At 37.6% G+C, this 13,826-nt stretch overlaps 1 protein-coding gene across 1 annotated transcript; it reads left to right on the forward strand.

Annotated features, from left to right (window-relative positions):
• The first annotated feature begins 2,241 nt into the window (after positions 1 to 2,241).
• LOC108769164 (solute carrier family 46 member 3) lies at positions 2,242 to 10,983 on the forward strand. The gene is made up of 6 exons (XM_018519991.1): positions 2,242 to 3,241; positions 8,144 to 8,245; positions 9,405 to 9,542; positions 9,664 to 9,747; positions 10,401 to 10,557; positions 10,732 to 10,983. The coding sequence occupies exons 1-6, from the start codon at positions 2,242 to 2,244 to the stop codon at positions 10,934 to 10,936; spliced, it is 1,686 nt and encodes a 561-aa protein (XP_018375493.1). The 3' UTR covers positions 10,937 to 10,983.
• Positions 10,984 to 13,826: the final 2,843 nt, after the last annotated feature.

A 13,826-nucleotide genomic window follows, 5' to 3' on the forward strand; every position in this document is an offset into this window, starting at 1 on the left:
ACCTCTCGCGTGCCGCAAGCAGAGCCGCCATGATGGCCGACGAGGATGGCTCTTGAGTAATGACGACCACAGACGCACCCTCGTCGGTCGGATATCAAGACAGAGAGTGGGAAAGAGAGGAGGCAAAGAGAGAGAAAGAGAGAGAGAGAGGGAGAGGTGCCGGTGACAGCTCTGCATCGAATATTTTATAAGCATCGCTGTGGAATTGCGAGCATTACTCACTTGACGGCATCATACGTCAGACTTAAGAGCCAGGGCCGCCTCTAGATGTCTTTCGTCGCTCGGACGCGACCTTGCAGATTTTCGTCCTTTCGATTTTGCGCTACTTCGCCATGCGAACTTCAAGGATTTCGCGATACGCGCACGAGGACTGGACTCGACGTCCGATCGGTTGGGAAACGGACAAGACGCTTATCCGAGCGAACAAATCGAACGGAAGGCGCAAGAAATTCGATGTGACAACGATGATAATCAGCGATGGCAGGACACGCGAAAATCTGCGAGCTCGCGATCGCGAGACGATGAAAAAACCGTGATGGTGCAACCGCGACTCGGCCTGTCACCCGAGCGGCCGAGTCGCGCGAATAGCTTTGAATTCACCGTCGCAGATAATGGCACTTGGACGGCCCTGTCTAAAATAGGCTCCGACTGTAGAACGCTGGGACCGTGCGTAGTAGTGATTACTTTATCAACGAATTGTCACATTTAACAGCGCCTCGTCGAGTTACGCGCGGCAGCGATTCGACGACGCTGCCTGTTTACGCTCAGTTGCCATCCGTTCGACATCGTCGCGGTCGCTGGTAGCCGTTTTCGCTTCGGCTAAACAAATTTCTCGAATTTCTTATTAATAAAATCACAGGCGGCAAGTTGAAAATGTTCTTTACGCGACTGCCCAGAGTTACTCGCTCGCTATTGTCGATAGAAGAGGAAATACGTTCGGATAACGCCAAACTAATAACTGTCATCATCTATAATAGGGAAGAATTTTCGCAACGAGAGGAACGTGTCAAGGACAAATCGAAGGGTGATCGACCAATCCGAATGGATCGTTCGGTGAAAGAAGCTTACGCAACTAAGATCGCACGAGGTAATCGTACGGTTTCGTGAGTAACCCGTTACAAGTTGTTGACATCATCCGGGCGCGAGGACGTTTGCACCGGAGGCGATAAACTTTGAGAATCTCGGCGTGAATTAAGCCATCGGCGGCTTTCTACATCCTTCAACATATTAACGCGCAGTTGGCGGATTCATCGGAAATCTAAATTGTTCACGCAAGAGGAACGATGTCTCGTCGAATCGTAAGGTATATAAAGCCGAAAAAGATCATCATTCGTCGACGTAAGAATAAGTACTCCCTGGGTAGGAAAATGAACACGATAATCATGACACGTCGTTCATTTATCAACATGTCAATGTTGAGACTATTGGATTAGACTTTATGCTACGTGAAGAGATTTGGCGGATATAAGGTAGCTCGTTATGCTCCATCGCGGAAGACACTCGCGTGTCAAGGTGATCAGCATGTTTTTCGCGTATCAAGAAAGGAAAACGACGAGCGGGACAAGCGGGGCAATCGCCGAGGAAGAATAGGATTCAGGGAGCGCGGCGGGAGGACCCCCGGAGGCCTCGGGCACCGTCGCACCGTCGTCGGAGGCTGACCTTGACCCGAAAACTCCTGCGGGGCGGAATCGGAAGCGACTCGCGGGAGCGCTGGTAATCGCGCTCGTGGAGCATTAGCCGCGTGTCGTGCACCGCGGAGGAACCGATTAAGCGCGAACGTCGGCGACGTTGCCCCGAGGGGCCACCGCGTGTGCTTAGTCCCTAAGTGGATGTACACGAAGGCGGATCAACTCGTTGTGCGCTGCAGGAGGCCGATCATAGGAAAGAGCGGTGAGCGAGCGGTGACAGCGCGGCCCGGGAAAGAGGTGGTACGAGGTACGCTGGTGCTGGTGCTGCTGGTGACCAGCGAAGGAAGGAGACAGATAACACCGCCGCGTCTCGTAATGCACGATGGTGCATTAGCCGGGAGTCGCGGGACCACCGTGCGATTTCTCTCGAGCGCGCGCCGAACAACCTGAACGAAAATCTGGACGCCTTCGAGGCATTTCGCGAGCCATTCCTTGGACTGCTACAGGCAGCTTGATGCTCTTCAGCCGATCGTATTATACCTGGACAATAGAAAGAGACTGTGATTTTTCTAAAAGAAATCAGTTCAATCCTATTTCTTCTTTGACGTGAAATATGTCAGAGATCACGACAACGATCGGCACGCCCGCGGGGCTCACATCGGAGAAGAAACAATCAATTCCCGAAAAGTCTGACAGCGCCGTCACTTGGAAGTCCATGAGCATCCGGCAGAAATGGTCTTTCTTGACCAGCAACATCACCGTCGAGCCGATGGTCGCGTGCTATGTGATTCCCAGCGTGCTTTCCCAGCTGGCCACCCAGAATCTGATCCTCGAGAAGGCCTGCCGAGTGAACCTGGCTTATCCAGATGAGGTGTGCTCAGCTTTGTCCGCCAGGAACACCACCGGTTACGAGGCGGAGGAGCTCGCAGTTCAGCAGATGGTGGCGCGTATGCAAACCTGGAAAACGCCGCTGCAGAGCGCCCTGCCGACCATCCTGATCCTGTTTATGGGTGCGTGGAGCGATCGCACTGGCCTAAGGAAGCCTTGCATGCTACTTCCGATCATCGGCGAGTTCTTCAGTAGTGTTACCCTCATTGCTTGCACTTACTGGTTCTACGAGTTACCCATGGAGGTGGTTGTACTGGAGTCAGTGTGGCCCGGGTTAGCTGGCGGTTGGTCTACCATGTTTATGGGTATCTTCAGTTATATAGCGGACATCACAACCGTGGAATCGAGAACACTTAGGATTGGCGCGGCCAACGTCTTCCTGTCTTTGGGCGTGCCAATAGGCATGGCCTTATCAGGGATATTTTACACAAAGCTGGGTTTCTATGGTGTCTTTAGTATCGCGATGGTGTGTTACATAATGAGCTTTGTGTACGGTCTAGTGGTTATCAAGGAACCGTCGAGGGTGCTCACGGAACGCGCGCGAAAAAAGTCCCTTCCAAGCGAGGGTAAGCGGACCTCGTTGTGCGCCTTTGTTCTGGACTTCTTCTCGTTGAAGCATATCAAGGAGACGTTTCGTGTGGCGTTCAAGAAAGGGGCCAACAATCGCCAGAAAAGGGTCATCGTGCTCATGGTCGTTGTTATGATTGTGATCGGGCCCCTTTACGGTGAGTAAATAGCCCGAATAAATCGAGAGCCTTTAAAGAAATGTTTCCCCAAGTGTTAAGCAAGGTTATTCGACAGTTGCATGTAACGCGTCTTATTTACGACAATAACGTTATGTGAATAACTTTTTGTTCTTAGATCGTTAGATCACCGAGGCTTCGGCAATATTTGTCACAATAATCAATAATTAGTAAATGAACATCGTGCTTCGAGGTGATGTATGTTAAACAATATATGTTGAGAAATTAACAACACACACACACACACACACTTATTAATTAATTCTTATTAACTTCTATACATATGTGAATTTATATAAATTCATTTACACACAAATTCATTCAATCATACAGAAGTATGTATTTAAGCATTAAAATCCGCTTCGATTGAAAATAAGCATTTTTCGTATTTAATTTGATTTGTTCTTATTGTCCTACTTCTCAATATATATTGTTTAATATACGTCACTTTGAAATGACGTTTATTTACTAGTTATTGGTTATTGTGATGAATATTGTCGAAGCCTCGGTGGTCTAATCGTGAGGACGCTCGCACGGAATGCAAGAGATTCGGATTCAATCCCCGGTCGAGGTCCTAATATCTTTCACAGATTTAACATTGTCTTTAACATCTGATTGTAAACATTCTTATTAAAGATGCTTATTAGCAACCAAAAATTATTTGTACAATTTAATAAATGATATTACTATTCCGGTTTTGCTCATGAGTGCATTTCAAGACCAATCAAAAAGATTTCGGCGCGCGGTATGCAGAATCAGAGTGTATATACAAAAAAAATTCACACAAAAGTATGTGTTTAAGTACTAAGATCCGTTTTAATGAAAAAGAAATATTTTTTGTATTTAATTGAATTTTTATTGTTAACTCTGCAATTGATTTTAATTATGATAATTAAAATCTTGAGTTCTCACACCGAATAATACCCCTGTGTGAATTCTGAATTACAAGCAGACTACAATAGATTTTCTGTATAACTCAAGATGTTATAATTGCAGGTGTATAATTCAGACATGTTACTCACATGGCATTTTCTTTCAGTAATTTTTCTAATTATTTTCAATTTTCACGATAATTAAATTATAGCTTAATCTAATATTCAATTTTACAAATACGTAAATAATGAGTTGTTAATACAGTGTGATCTAATAATACTATTATTGTTAAGGATGTATCAGGTTGTTTAGTCTCTGCAAAACATGATTAAAATAAGCAATTTATATCTTCCATATAAAAATAAATATTATGTATATGAGACAGTTTAATAGGGCCAATATTTATATTTAATAATACAATTTTATAATTTACATAAAATTTTTCTCAAATTTTATTTTAATTATTATTTTGTAACATGTTTACCTCTTAATTATTGAAACAATTGTTGAATCAAGTTCTAAATTGTCGTCGAATTTTTTGCATTTTAACATTAAAAAATCTGCAACTTTTTTATATTTTTTTTATTTTATTAAAAAGTGTTTATATACTTCATATATTCTTCATACTTAATACACCCTTAAAAACTTATAAAGTTTTATTCTCAATTAAAATTGTATATATTTATTGTATATATATATATATATATAGCAATATATATTTATATATAATATTCATATAACTGTATGATATTATTCATTCATTGAATCGATCTTATATAAGCAAAAATGTTTACAATTATTATTTATTCGCATTATGTAAACCAGAAAAAGCTCATAAATGTATGAGAAATAAACATATAATAACTCAAATATGCAAACAATTTAATTCTCACACAATAAAAAAAAAAATCGTAAAACCACTGGAAAACAGTTGAAAATAAAATGCATCCATCATTTCTCACGTGCGTTCGTAGTACGATAAAAACTCACGGTAATTCTCGTTAATCTTGCTACCGTGTTGCGGTAACTGTGCGCATTCCCATCAGTAATTACTTACGTCCGACGGTGTGAATATACATCGTATGCCAGGGGAAAGTAAGAGAAGATATGGTAAAACTAGGCACACATTATACGAGCGCGAACGTGTAGCGTTACTTGAGGTATCCAAATAATCCGCGTATTTTAAAGCGTCAATAAAATATTTTACTGCAACTGCATTTGCTTGGCATTCGGAATCACTGATATTGCGCGTAATCTACAAGGTATAGACGTTATAAATCTGCAAAGACCAAAAGTTCAACAAGCAAAACAACAAACATTTATTACATCGTTAGCTTCTATACACTGAGAAAAAAAAAGTCGAAATATTTGCAAGTAAATGTTGCACATATGATGTTTTCTTTGACATTTATTGGTTATAAAAAAATTTGATTGTGATGACAAAATATACATTTCTGTGAAATGTGTATCTTATTAATTGCAAAGAGTAAAATGATTTATTTACTAGGAATTTATTTACTAGGAGAGAACGCAGTATTTAAATAAAGATTTATTTCAATAAAATAAACATTATATCTCACAAATAAATGTTTAAGTAGATTTTTTCGGTATATGGAAAAAGTTTTTATAAAAGATGGAAACAACACAATTCTTACAACCTTTTCTAATAAACGCATACCTCGGAGTTTGTTAGACGGGGAGCTCGTAAATAAAAATTTACGATATCGATACAGATGCCAGCGCTAGTACCAGCATCCAGTCTCAGTGCCGGACGGTATCGGCAACAATAAAGCCTCCAGTTTCTGCTAGTAGCCCGTGCAAGCACGCGACCACACGAATCATTCAATTTTTCAATTAGCGTGCATTTGTTACAGCGCGCTATCGCGACTTTAATGCGATCGTGCGCGCTCGTACAGCGACGACGTACAATTCCAGCACATTTCGCAGATGCCCTTGTCACAATTTAATTATATAGGTAGCCCCGTCGTTACAATGTCTGGGTACGCATTAGCACATATTACCCCAGCTGCTAAGTGACGCGGGCAGTCGTCACGCTTATAACAATTTCGTGTAATGGGCGTCTTCCTGATTTCGAATGCTGTAACGCGGATATACCTGTAAGACTCTTCTTGAGACGTTACTTTTCTCGACTCTCTCATTGTCGTCATAGTCGCTCGGTGACGTCTTGTAAGCGCGATAATTTATCCTGACGACTTAATGTTGTAGCGCGAACGAGTATACAAGATCGGCATGTAGATTCGGCAGTTGCAAATATAGAGAGACTAAAGCAACCTTTTTTACATTCGAATTTCAAGTTAATGAAAAAATATCTAATAGAGGTTTATTTAATTACTAACACGGTTTTATCATTTCTTTTAAGGTCTTTTTACTGTAATCGATGTTAATTATTAACAAATAATATTTACGTAATTCGACACATTTTGCTTATTCGGATAAGAACAAGAAAAATTACGCAAATTTATACGCATACATAAAATTAGTTCCAATATACATAATAAATGCAATCATAAAATAGGCAGATATAAAATTTACATACATTTAGAATACATTGACAAATGAATGAAGTAATTTTCAAATTATACTGTAGAGTACTTTCTCTCTTTGTAATCATTAATTTTTATTTGTTTGCTTGTGTGTTCTTAAAGAGCTTGCCCTAGAACGTTAATAGAGGCTTTATTTATCTGTCGATTTACTTGTTTCTTTATGATAATTTAATATTGAAATTTCAAAATTATAGACGTATATACGTAAAATATATTAAGGTACAAGCGCACGCAATATTACACGCTTATTTGTACGCAATTTCCATCAGCATGCATGCTAACGCGATTCGCGAACGTGGCTATATATTCACGATGTAATTTCAGATCTTTGCTTGTCAGAGATACGCGGTGAAAGCGACTATTACGTTATACAGTAGTATATTTTCTTTATAATCCTGAGTGGAGTGTGCGGCATCGAGGATACCGCATCGGCACAAAGAACGTGCGACGAATTTTAATGCGGGATGAATTACGGAATCCGTAACTTTTCACGTTACGTACCAATCGTATAAACATGTCAGTGCAATTTCATGGGAAAACGCGCGTCGCCAGAATGCACGCGCGTGCATTTTAAAAGGCTGAAGACACTTAGATATATCTTCGACAGCTGCACACTTCTCTACTGAATATGTCTTCTCTTTTCTGGAAAAGAGAATTCGTTTTACGTAACATTGCGTTTGACCTTCATAGTTAACTTGGCATTACTTATACAGGAAGCAATTGTCGGTCTAATTGCAGCCGATGTAATCGTGAAAATCGTTAGTAATTGAACAGAAAACCGTTGCGCTTGGGTGAATCTGCAAAATATCTCCATAGCTATACAGCATGAAATTTAACAATAATGACCTCGCAAAATACGATATGTTACCTCAAGTCAACCGTGAGTATAGCGATAATTTATTTACGTACCGTGACAAAGTACGTGTTAGTTACAAATTATATTAGCAGCAATTATAATTAAAACCGTGAAAAGATGCTTAGACTCGAAGCAAAAATAAAATCCGTAAATCTTAAAAATTATCTTTAATTAAATAAACAAGCCGAAGAATGGTTATTCATAACCAGAGTTAATTATTAACTCAACTTGAGTCAATGAATTCTATAAATATTCAATAATAAATAACACAATAGCGAGTCTATCACGAATCAAGACTTTTCTAAGAACCGACAGTCTAAGAGATAATCTATTGTGCACAAGTCTATTCTTAGATACATCAAAGGAATTATTGACAAGAATATACTCGTTAGTATATTCAATAAATAAATATCAAGTATAAAACTTAATAGCTCTCACTTATAGATCGGAGGATAATTTACCGCGAGTCAGGTCAAAGTTTTTATTATTGCACACGTTGATTGATTCATGGTGCCTTATAATTAGATAGAGATAGACAGCGATTACGCAACAAGAACGAGTGGTATTATCAAGTTTTTGTTTCTTTCACAGGCGAAATGGCGGTTCTCTATCTTTACATGCGGTTCCGATACAACTGGAACGAAGTGACGTTCAGCATGTTCTCCACGTTTGGCATGGTAACTAATCTGATCGGTAAGAAAATCACTTGAAAATGTCTCGCACGTTAATTAATGAGCGAGAGGGAGAAAAAAAAATAGAAATTTATAAGCGAGCGCTCGTACAATCGTTTATGCGCAATGAATTCTTCCGGTTCATTCACTGATCTAACTACTAATTTTGAAGTAGAAATGTACATTCTGCTTCGTGTAGAAACGCGGACGCAGCGTACGAGTCGGTCGGAGCAGATAATCTCCTCCGATTGCCGTTTCACGCAAATCGAAGGTATCCGTTAGCTCTATTCTCGTAATGATGCTGTACATACATCGGGTTAATCAAGGCTTTTTGCGTCCATGGGTCGATGAAAGCAAACGGGAGACGTATCTTATGTAAGAATGAATATCGTTGCTAAGCGGAATCATCAACTGTAGCTTTTATTCTAGCTGGTTATAGAAGGTAGGAATTGCCTTGAAAATGCAATCGCTTGTTGCAGCAGTCAACTGGTAGCACAAAGTAGAAAACATTAGAAGAATATTTTGCAACAGAAAGGCAAATTGCCAATGGCGTGCATGCAAGATAAAATCTGTTAGAATTTGTATCTTACGAACGTGACACTTTAATGTTTGCCCTATTTGAATTAGGACTGTTACTTTTGATAGTTTCCAAAATTTGAAGCTTCAAAAGAATTCGAATCTTCAAAGTTAACTTTGAACTTAAAAGATGCCAAAATATAGAAATTCGAAGTTAACTTCAAAGCGTCGAAGTTTCGAAAAATATATTTGTGTAAATAGTAAAAATGAAAATATATTCATAGTAATATTTACATATTTTTAAGTGAAAATATATTTGTTACTATTAATTATATAATTTTGATTCTTTGAAGTTTCGAAACTTCAATCTTCACGAATGTCGAAGCCTTCGAACCAAATCACCAGCCCTAATTTGAATACCGTATGGCTATCTTCGTTTGACTTTCTATTCGGCAAGAACTTTCTATTTGTCGATGTAGATTATTCTATAAATTTTGCAAACGCGCAAAATCCGACTTTCTTACAATTTTTTTCTTTTGACTAACGGATCACCTGGAATTTTACAGCGCTCGTCCGCTTACTAATCCTTTAGAATTATTATTCGTGCGATCGTCCGATATTCGTCTCGCATGAAAAAGTAAAAGATTTTTCCCTCTGATACGCAGGTACCGCGATCTCCGTCGGTATCTTCAGTCACATTCTCAAGATAGACGACGCGATCGTGGGTATCATGAGCTGCACGAGTAAAATTTTAGCAAGTTTCGTTTACGCGTTCGCCACGTCCGCCTGGATGGTCTACGTAGGTCAGTCTTTTTAAAACGGCTAACATCAGGGTAACAACTACGTATATAAAATATATATATCACAGTATAGCCCCAGTCCCGACGCGAGTGTATCTAATAACGAATCAATTACTTATTTCAGCCGCTATTGTGGAGATCGTGAACGGCACATCTTTCATCGCCATGCGATCGATAGCTTCTAAACTCGTGCCCACTGATGAGCTCGGTAAGAGAATATAAATAAAAAAAAAAAAAAAAGATTCTCTCTCCTTATGCCATTATATTTTTATACCTCAGAGTTTTATGATTTCAAGAAAAAAATAAAGCATTATAAAACTTCGTATGTTATGTATAATTGTATGTGATTGAAGTATATACTATAGTATATACTATAGTATGTACTAGTGTATATCACATGAGCTTCTTGGAAGCGTTCAATTTGCGAATCGGTACACTTCCTGTGTAAAATTCCACAGAAAATAAAGATGCTTCAGCTGCGATAACGTCAGACGGATACATGCATATATCTCTCATATTTAGAAGAGCAGCTCTCCGTAGAAGCGCATAAAATAAATGAGCGTCTTTATAATGAACTCAAACAAAAGAATTACATTATCATTATATTAATACTTTAGTGCCCCTTAGAAATGTTTCTCGACTTGAGCTCAGTCTTTACCTTACGAAGCAGCGTGTTTCGCAGAAATCGCGTAAATCGGATAATTTGGACACCAAATTACATTTACGTGGCAATGCTACTAATTTTTCCATCACGAACAAAGTCTAACGAGGCCTTCCTGTCCGGTTAATAGCAAGGAAAATTCAACGCAATTTTTATTCTCTATCCGAAAGCTAAGACATACACGTTACGTAATTTTGTAGGTAAAGTGAATTCGCTGTTTGGCGTATGCGAGTCCCTGATGCCGCTTGTTTATGGGCCAATGTACAGCGCCATTTACGCGGCGACCATGAATACGTTTCCGGGGACGTTCTTCATCGCCGGAGGATGCATGACAATGCCCGCGGTGTTTGCATTCTTGTGAGTAGAATGACCAAGTCACGATTATAATGTGATATGTTACGTTAATGATATATTACGTTTGCCAAACACTACGATCTTCCCATGAAACATTATACTCAAATTGTAATAAAAATTGAATTAAGTTTGCAAGTTGCGATTGTATGACGTTAAGTTATTTCTTAATTGTTTCAGCTGGTTGTACACGGAACATCGAAAGGATCGCATGCTGAAGGAGCAGAAAGAACCCGAAGCTATGATGAATCATAAAAACGAGGATGCGACAGATTATAATTTGAAGGCATCAACTCCTCGGATCGTGGACACACAGAAGAACGCACAGAAAACCGAAATGATGAACGGCATAGACAACGCGGCCTTCGAATCCGAACAGTTGTGATCTCACGATTTACGTGATCCTTTTTTTTTTTTAATACAAAGTCGTATGATACATCAATAATACCTCATCACAAAAAGAAAGGACTGAAAGAATACCTTAAAGTCGCTGCGATAAATGCTGGTCACGTTGCTGATAAAAGCGCTAGCGAATTTGTTTTACGAGTAGGATACCAAAGGCAATTGGTATTCATTAGCAAATACTGATTAAACGGTATGTTGAAACTCAAAGTGTACGAAGATTCCGCGGTGAATCACCTTTCATTACATTTCAAGATGATCAAGAATCTCAATATTTAGCAAAGATGACAATATGATAGTGATTTATTAGAGATATAGAGAATGCTTCTCCAAAATAATGTGCAACAGAACTCTTGTTCCGGAATTTTAGTATCCCGTGAGAATGAATTAGGATTCTAAATTATATTTCTCAAATCCTACGCAACTGCTAACTGTTATCACCTTCATACTGCATCAAGGTGTAAATAAAGCACTTTATTGAGACTTCCTCTTTGCCATCCATGACTTCACTTACTGCAGCTTGTAGATCTTGTTTCAAGTATTCTCAAGATGTAGAGATACTCCGAATGAAGGATAGCTACCAGCTTATTTTTAATTTAACAATTTTTAGATGAAAATAGTATCTAACAAAAGAGTTAAAAGAGTTTTCTTTTTAAGATTTGACGACATGTAATTAATGCAATCATTTTAAAAAGGACATTATTTTAAGAACCTTATTTTTTAGAAATACGTACAATGAAGATTTCTCTTCAATATCTTTGCTATAAAGTCCTTTCTAAGTGAATAATTTAATTACATGTAATATATATTGTATATGTATGTATGTATGTGTGTTAGTGTGTGTGTTTGTGTGATATATACATATACATATAATTTGTTGTAATTTTTTTCTCCGTCTTTAATTTAGTATTCGTTTAAAAACGTTCATTATGCAACAAAAGCATCGTATTTAGATGAAATATCACGATACACAAATTTTTATTTAAAAAAGCTGTATATATATCCTTTATTTCGGGTATACTAGTAGAAACCGTACTTAAACAGATTACGACGACAGCGTGAAAAGAATATGCGCATTACAGATATTCATATTGCATTATTAAGTAGATTAGTTTCCAATTCTCTCTCTCTCTCTCTCTCTATTTTAATATTTAAAACTTCTGAAAAATTCAAAATGTGACCTACTTTCTTCTTAGCGCAAGTTTCGTAACAAGCATACTGATCGCGTGATATTTAACATTATGATTAAGAAATTTTATCAAAAAAAAGCTTTATATCAGCGTATAATCGTTTTTTATCAATCTTAAATAGATTTACTATAAACGTTGAGATGTAATTTATGCATATACGCAATATAAATTCAAAATTGATAAAGCAATGTATTTGTTGTACCGATAGCGTAATATTTTCCATATACACGTTCTTCTTTAGGGCAGCTGTTACGACTCCATACAACACAGACCTCCAAGAAATGTCCTAAAGACGTCCAGAAGACGTCTCTATGTATTTTGAACCTTCTAAGGATGTTCCCAAAATATCTCTCGAATAAAGTGTGTTGTATGGAGACCTGTTAAGTTTTTACACAGGTTACACAGATTTTTGTAATTTTATGTGTGATAAATTTAAGTGCGATAATTTTATTACCTATATAACACGAATGTAAAAGTCGGTTGGGTACGTTAATTTCATAAATCTATTTAAATAATAAATTGATTATGTTAAATAAATAAATAAACTGATTGCTCTCCGTGTCTACGTCTACACATTCCGACATAATTTATTTATTTGTAACAATTTTGTTAATGGTTAAGCCCATTTTAGATGATCTATAATTCGCGTCAAATTCAGGATATTTTGTTTAACGTTATTACATATGTGCCGTGTACGAAAAACAAACATATCGCTCGATATTGTTTTACATTCTACATATATCAATAAAGTTGAAAAATAAAAGCAGCAAGTTTTCTATGCATTTAATAAAAAAGTAACTTTGTTTTAAGTAAAATTATATTTAATGCATATAAATATACATATGATGTGTATATACATGAATGTATATGCGTCATGCTAATCGCACAAATTACAAAGTTTTAATGGACTCAATGACTATATTAATTCATTTATCCCTCTTCAATCTTTTTAATCGTAATAAGTGTGAAATCATAGTTTTACAAAACAAAGAGTTAAGAACGTAAATCGATATTTTACGTTTGTGAATAGCTGTCAATTATACAACAGTTATTTGTAAAGACTGAAACTATGTTGTAAATATATAGCAATAGTTATATAATTTATCTCGTCTTTTCTTTTTAGATTTTGCTCATAATGTGCAACAGAAGTAAGGAAACAGCGAATAAAGCTAGAACCCAATTATAAAGGTTGAAATTTTTAATTTGTCATCTTTATTTCATCATATTTCTCCTCTTATCGAGAGAGTAAATCATTGAACTTTCGTCTCTCTTGATAAATTCACAAATCTATTAATTCTCTAACTTTAACAATTCTTTTGCGTGATTAATTTCCGATGATTAACTTTTCTCAAATTTGTCCTTTTTTTCATCATTTTTTAATAACTTGCTAATAATTTTTAAGAGTTTGACTTTCTACAATCTTTTAATGCTTTGCTATTAGGTGTTAAACTTAATTCCTGCCGCTCGCTACTAGAGGGTGCTGGCTCCAACGCTGGCGAGTTTCGACGATGAAGTCATATGTCGTTTGTAGTTTAGAACATCGCTGAAAGTGAATCGACGCCAAAGAGATTTTCCAATCGATTGAAAATGAATAGCGATAGGCTGTTTTTCCGACATGTGCTTCTTCACTACTTCGATCTCAAGAAAACCGCAGCTGAAGCGCATCGCTTATTATCCGAAGTG

Source organism: Trachymyrmex cornetzi, unplaced genomic scaffold (assembly GCF_001594075.2).
Source record: "Trachymyrmex cornetzi isolate Tcor2-1 unplaced genomic scaffold, Tcor1.1 scaffold868, whole genome shotgun sequence".
NCBI classification, from domain to species: Eukaryota; Metazoa; Arthropoda; class Insecta; order Hymenoptera; family Formicidae; genus Trachymyrmex; species Trachymyrmex cornetzi.

Coding starts and splice junctions, on each gene's coding strand:
- LOC108769164 (XM_018519991.1), top strand. CDS start 2,242: ATGTCAGAGATCACGACAACGATCGGCACGCCCGCGGGGCTCACATCG. Junction 8,246..9,404: donor CATGGTAACTAATCTGATCG/GTAAGAAAATCA, acceptor TCTGATACGCAG/GTACCGCGATCTCCGTCGGT. Junction 9,748..10,400: donor CGTGCCCACTGATGAGCTCG/GTAAGAGAATAT, acceptor GTAATTTTGTAG/GTAAAGTGAATTCGCTGTTT.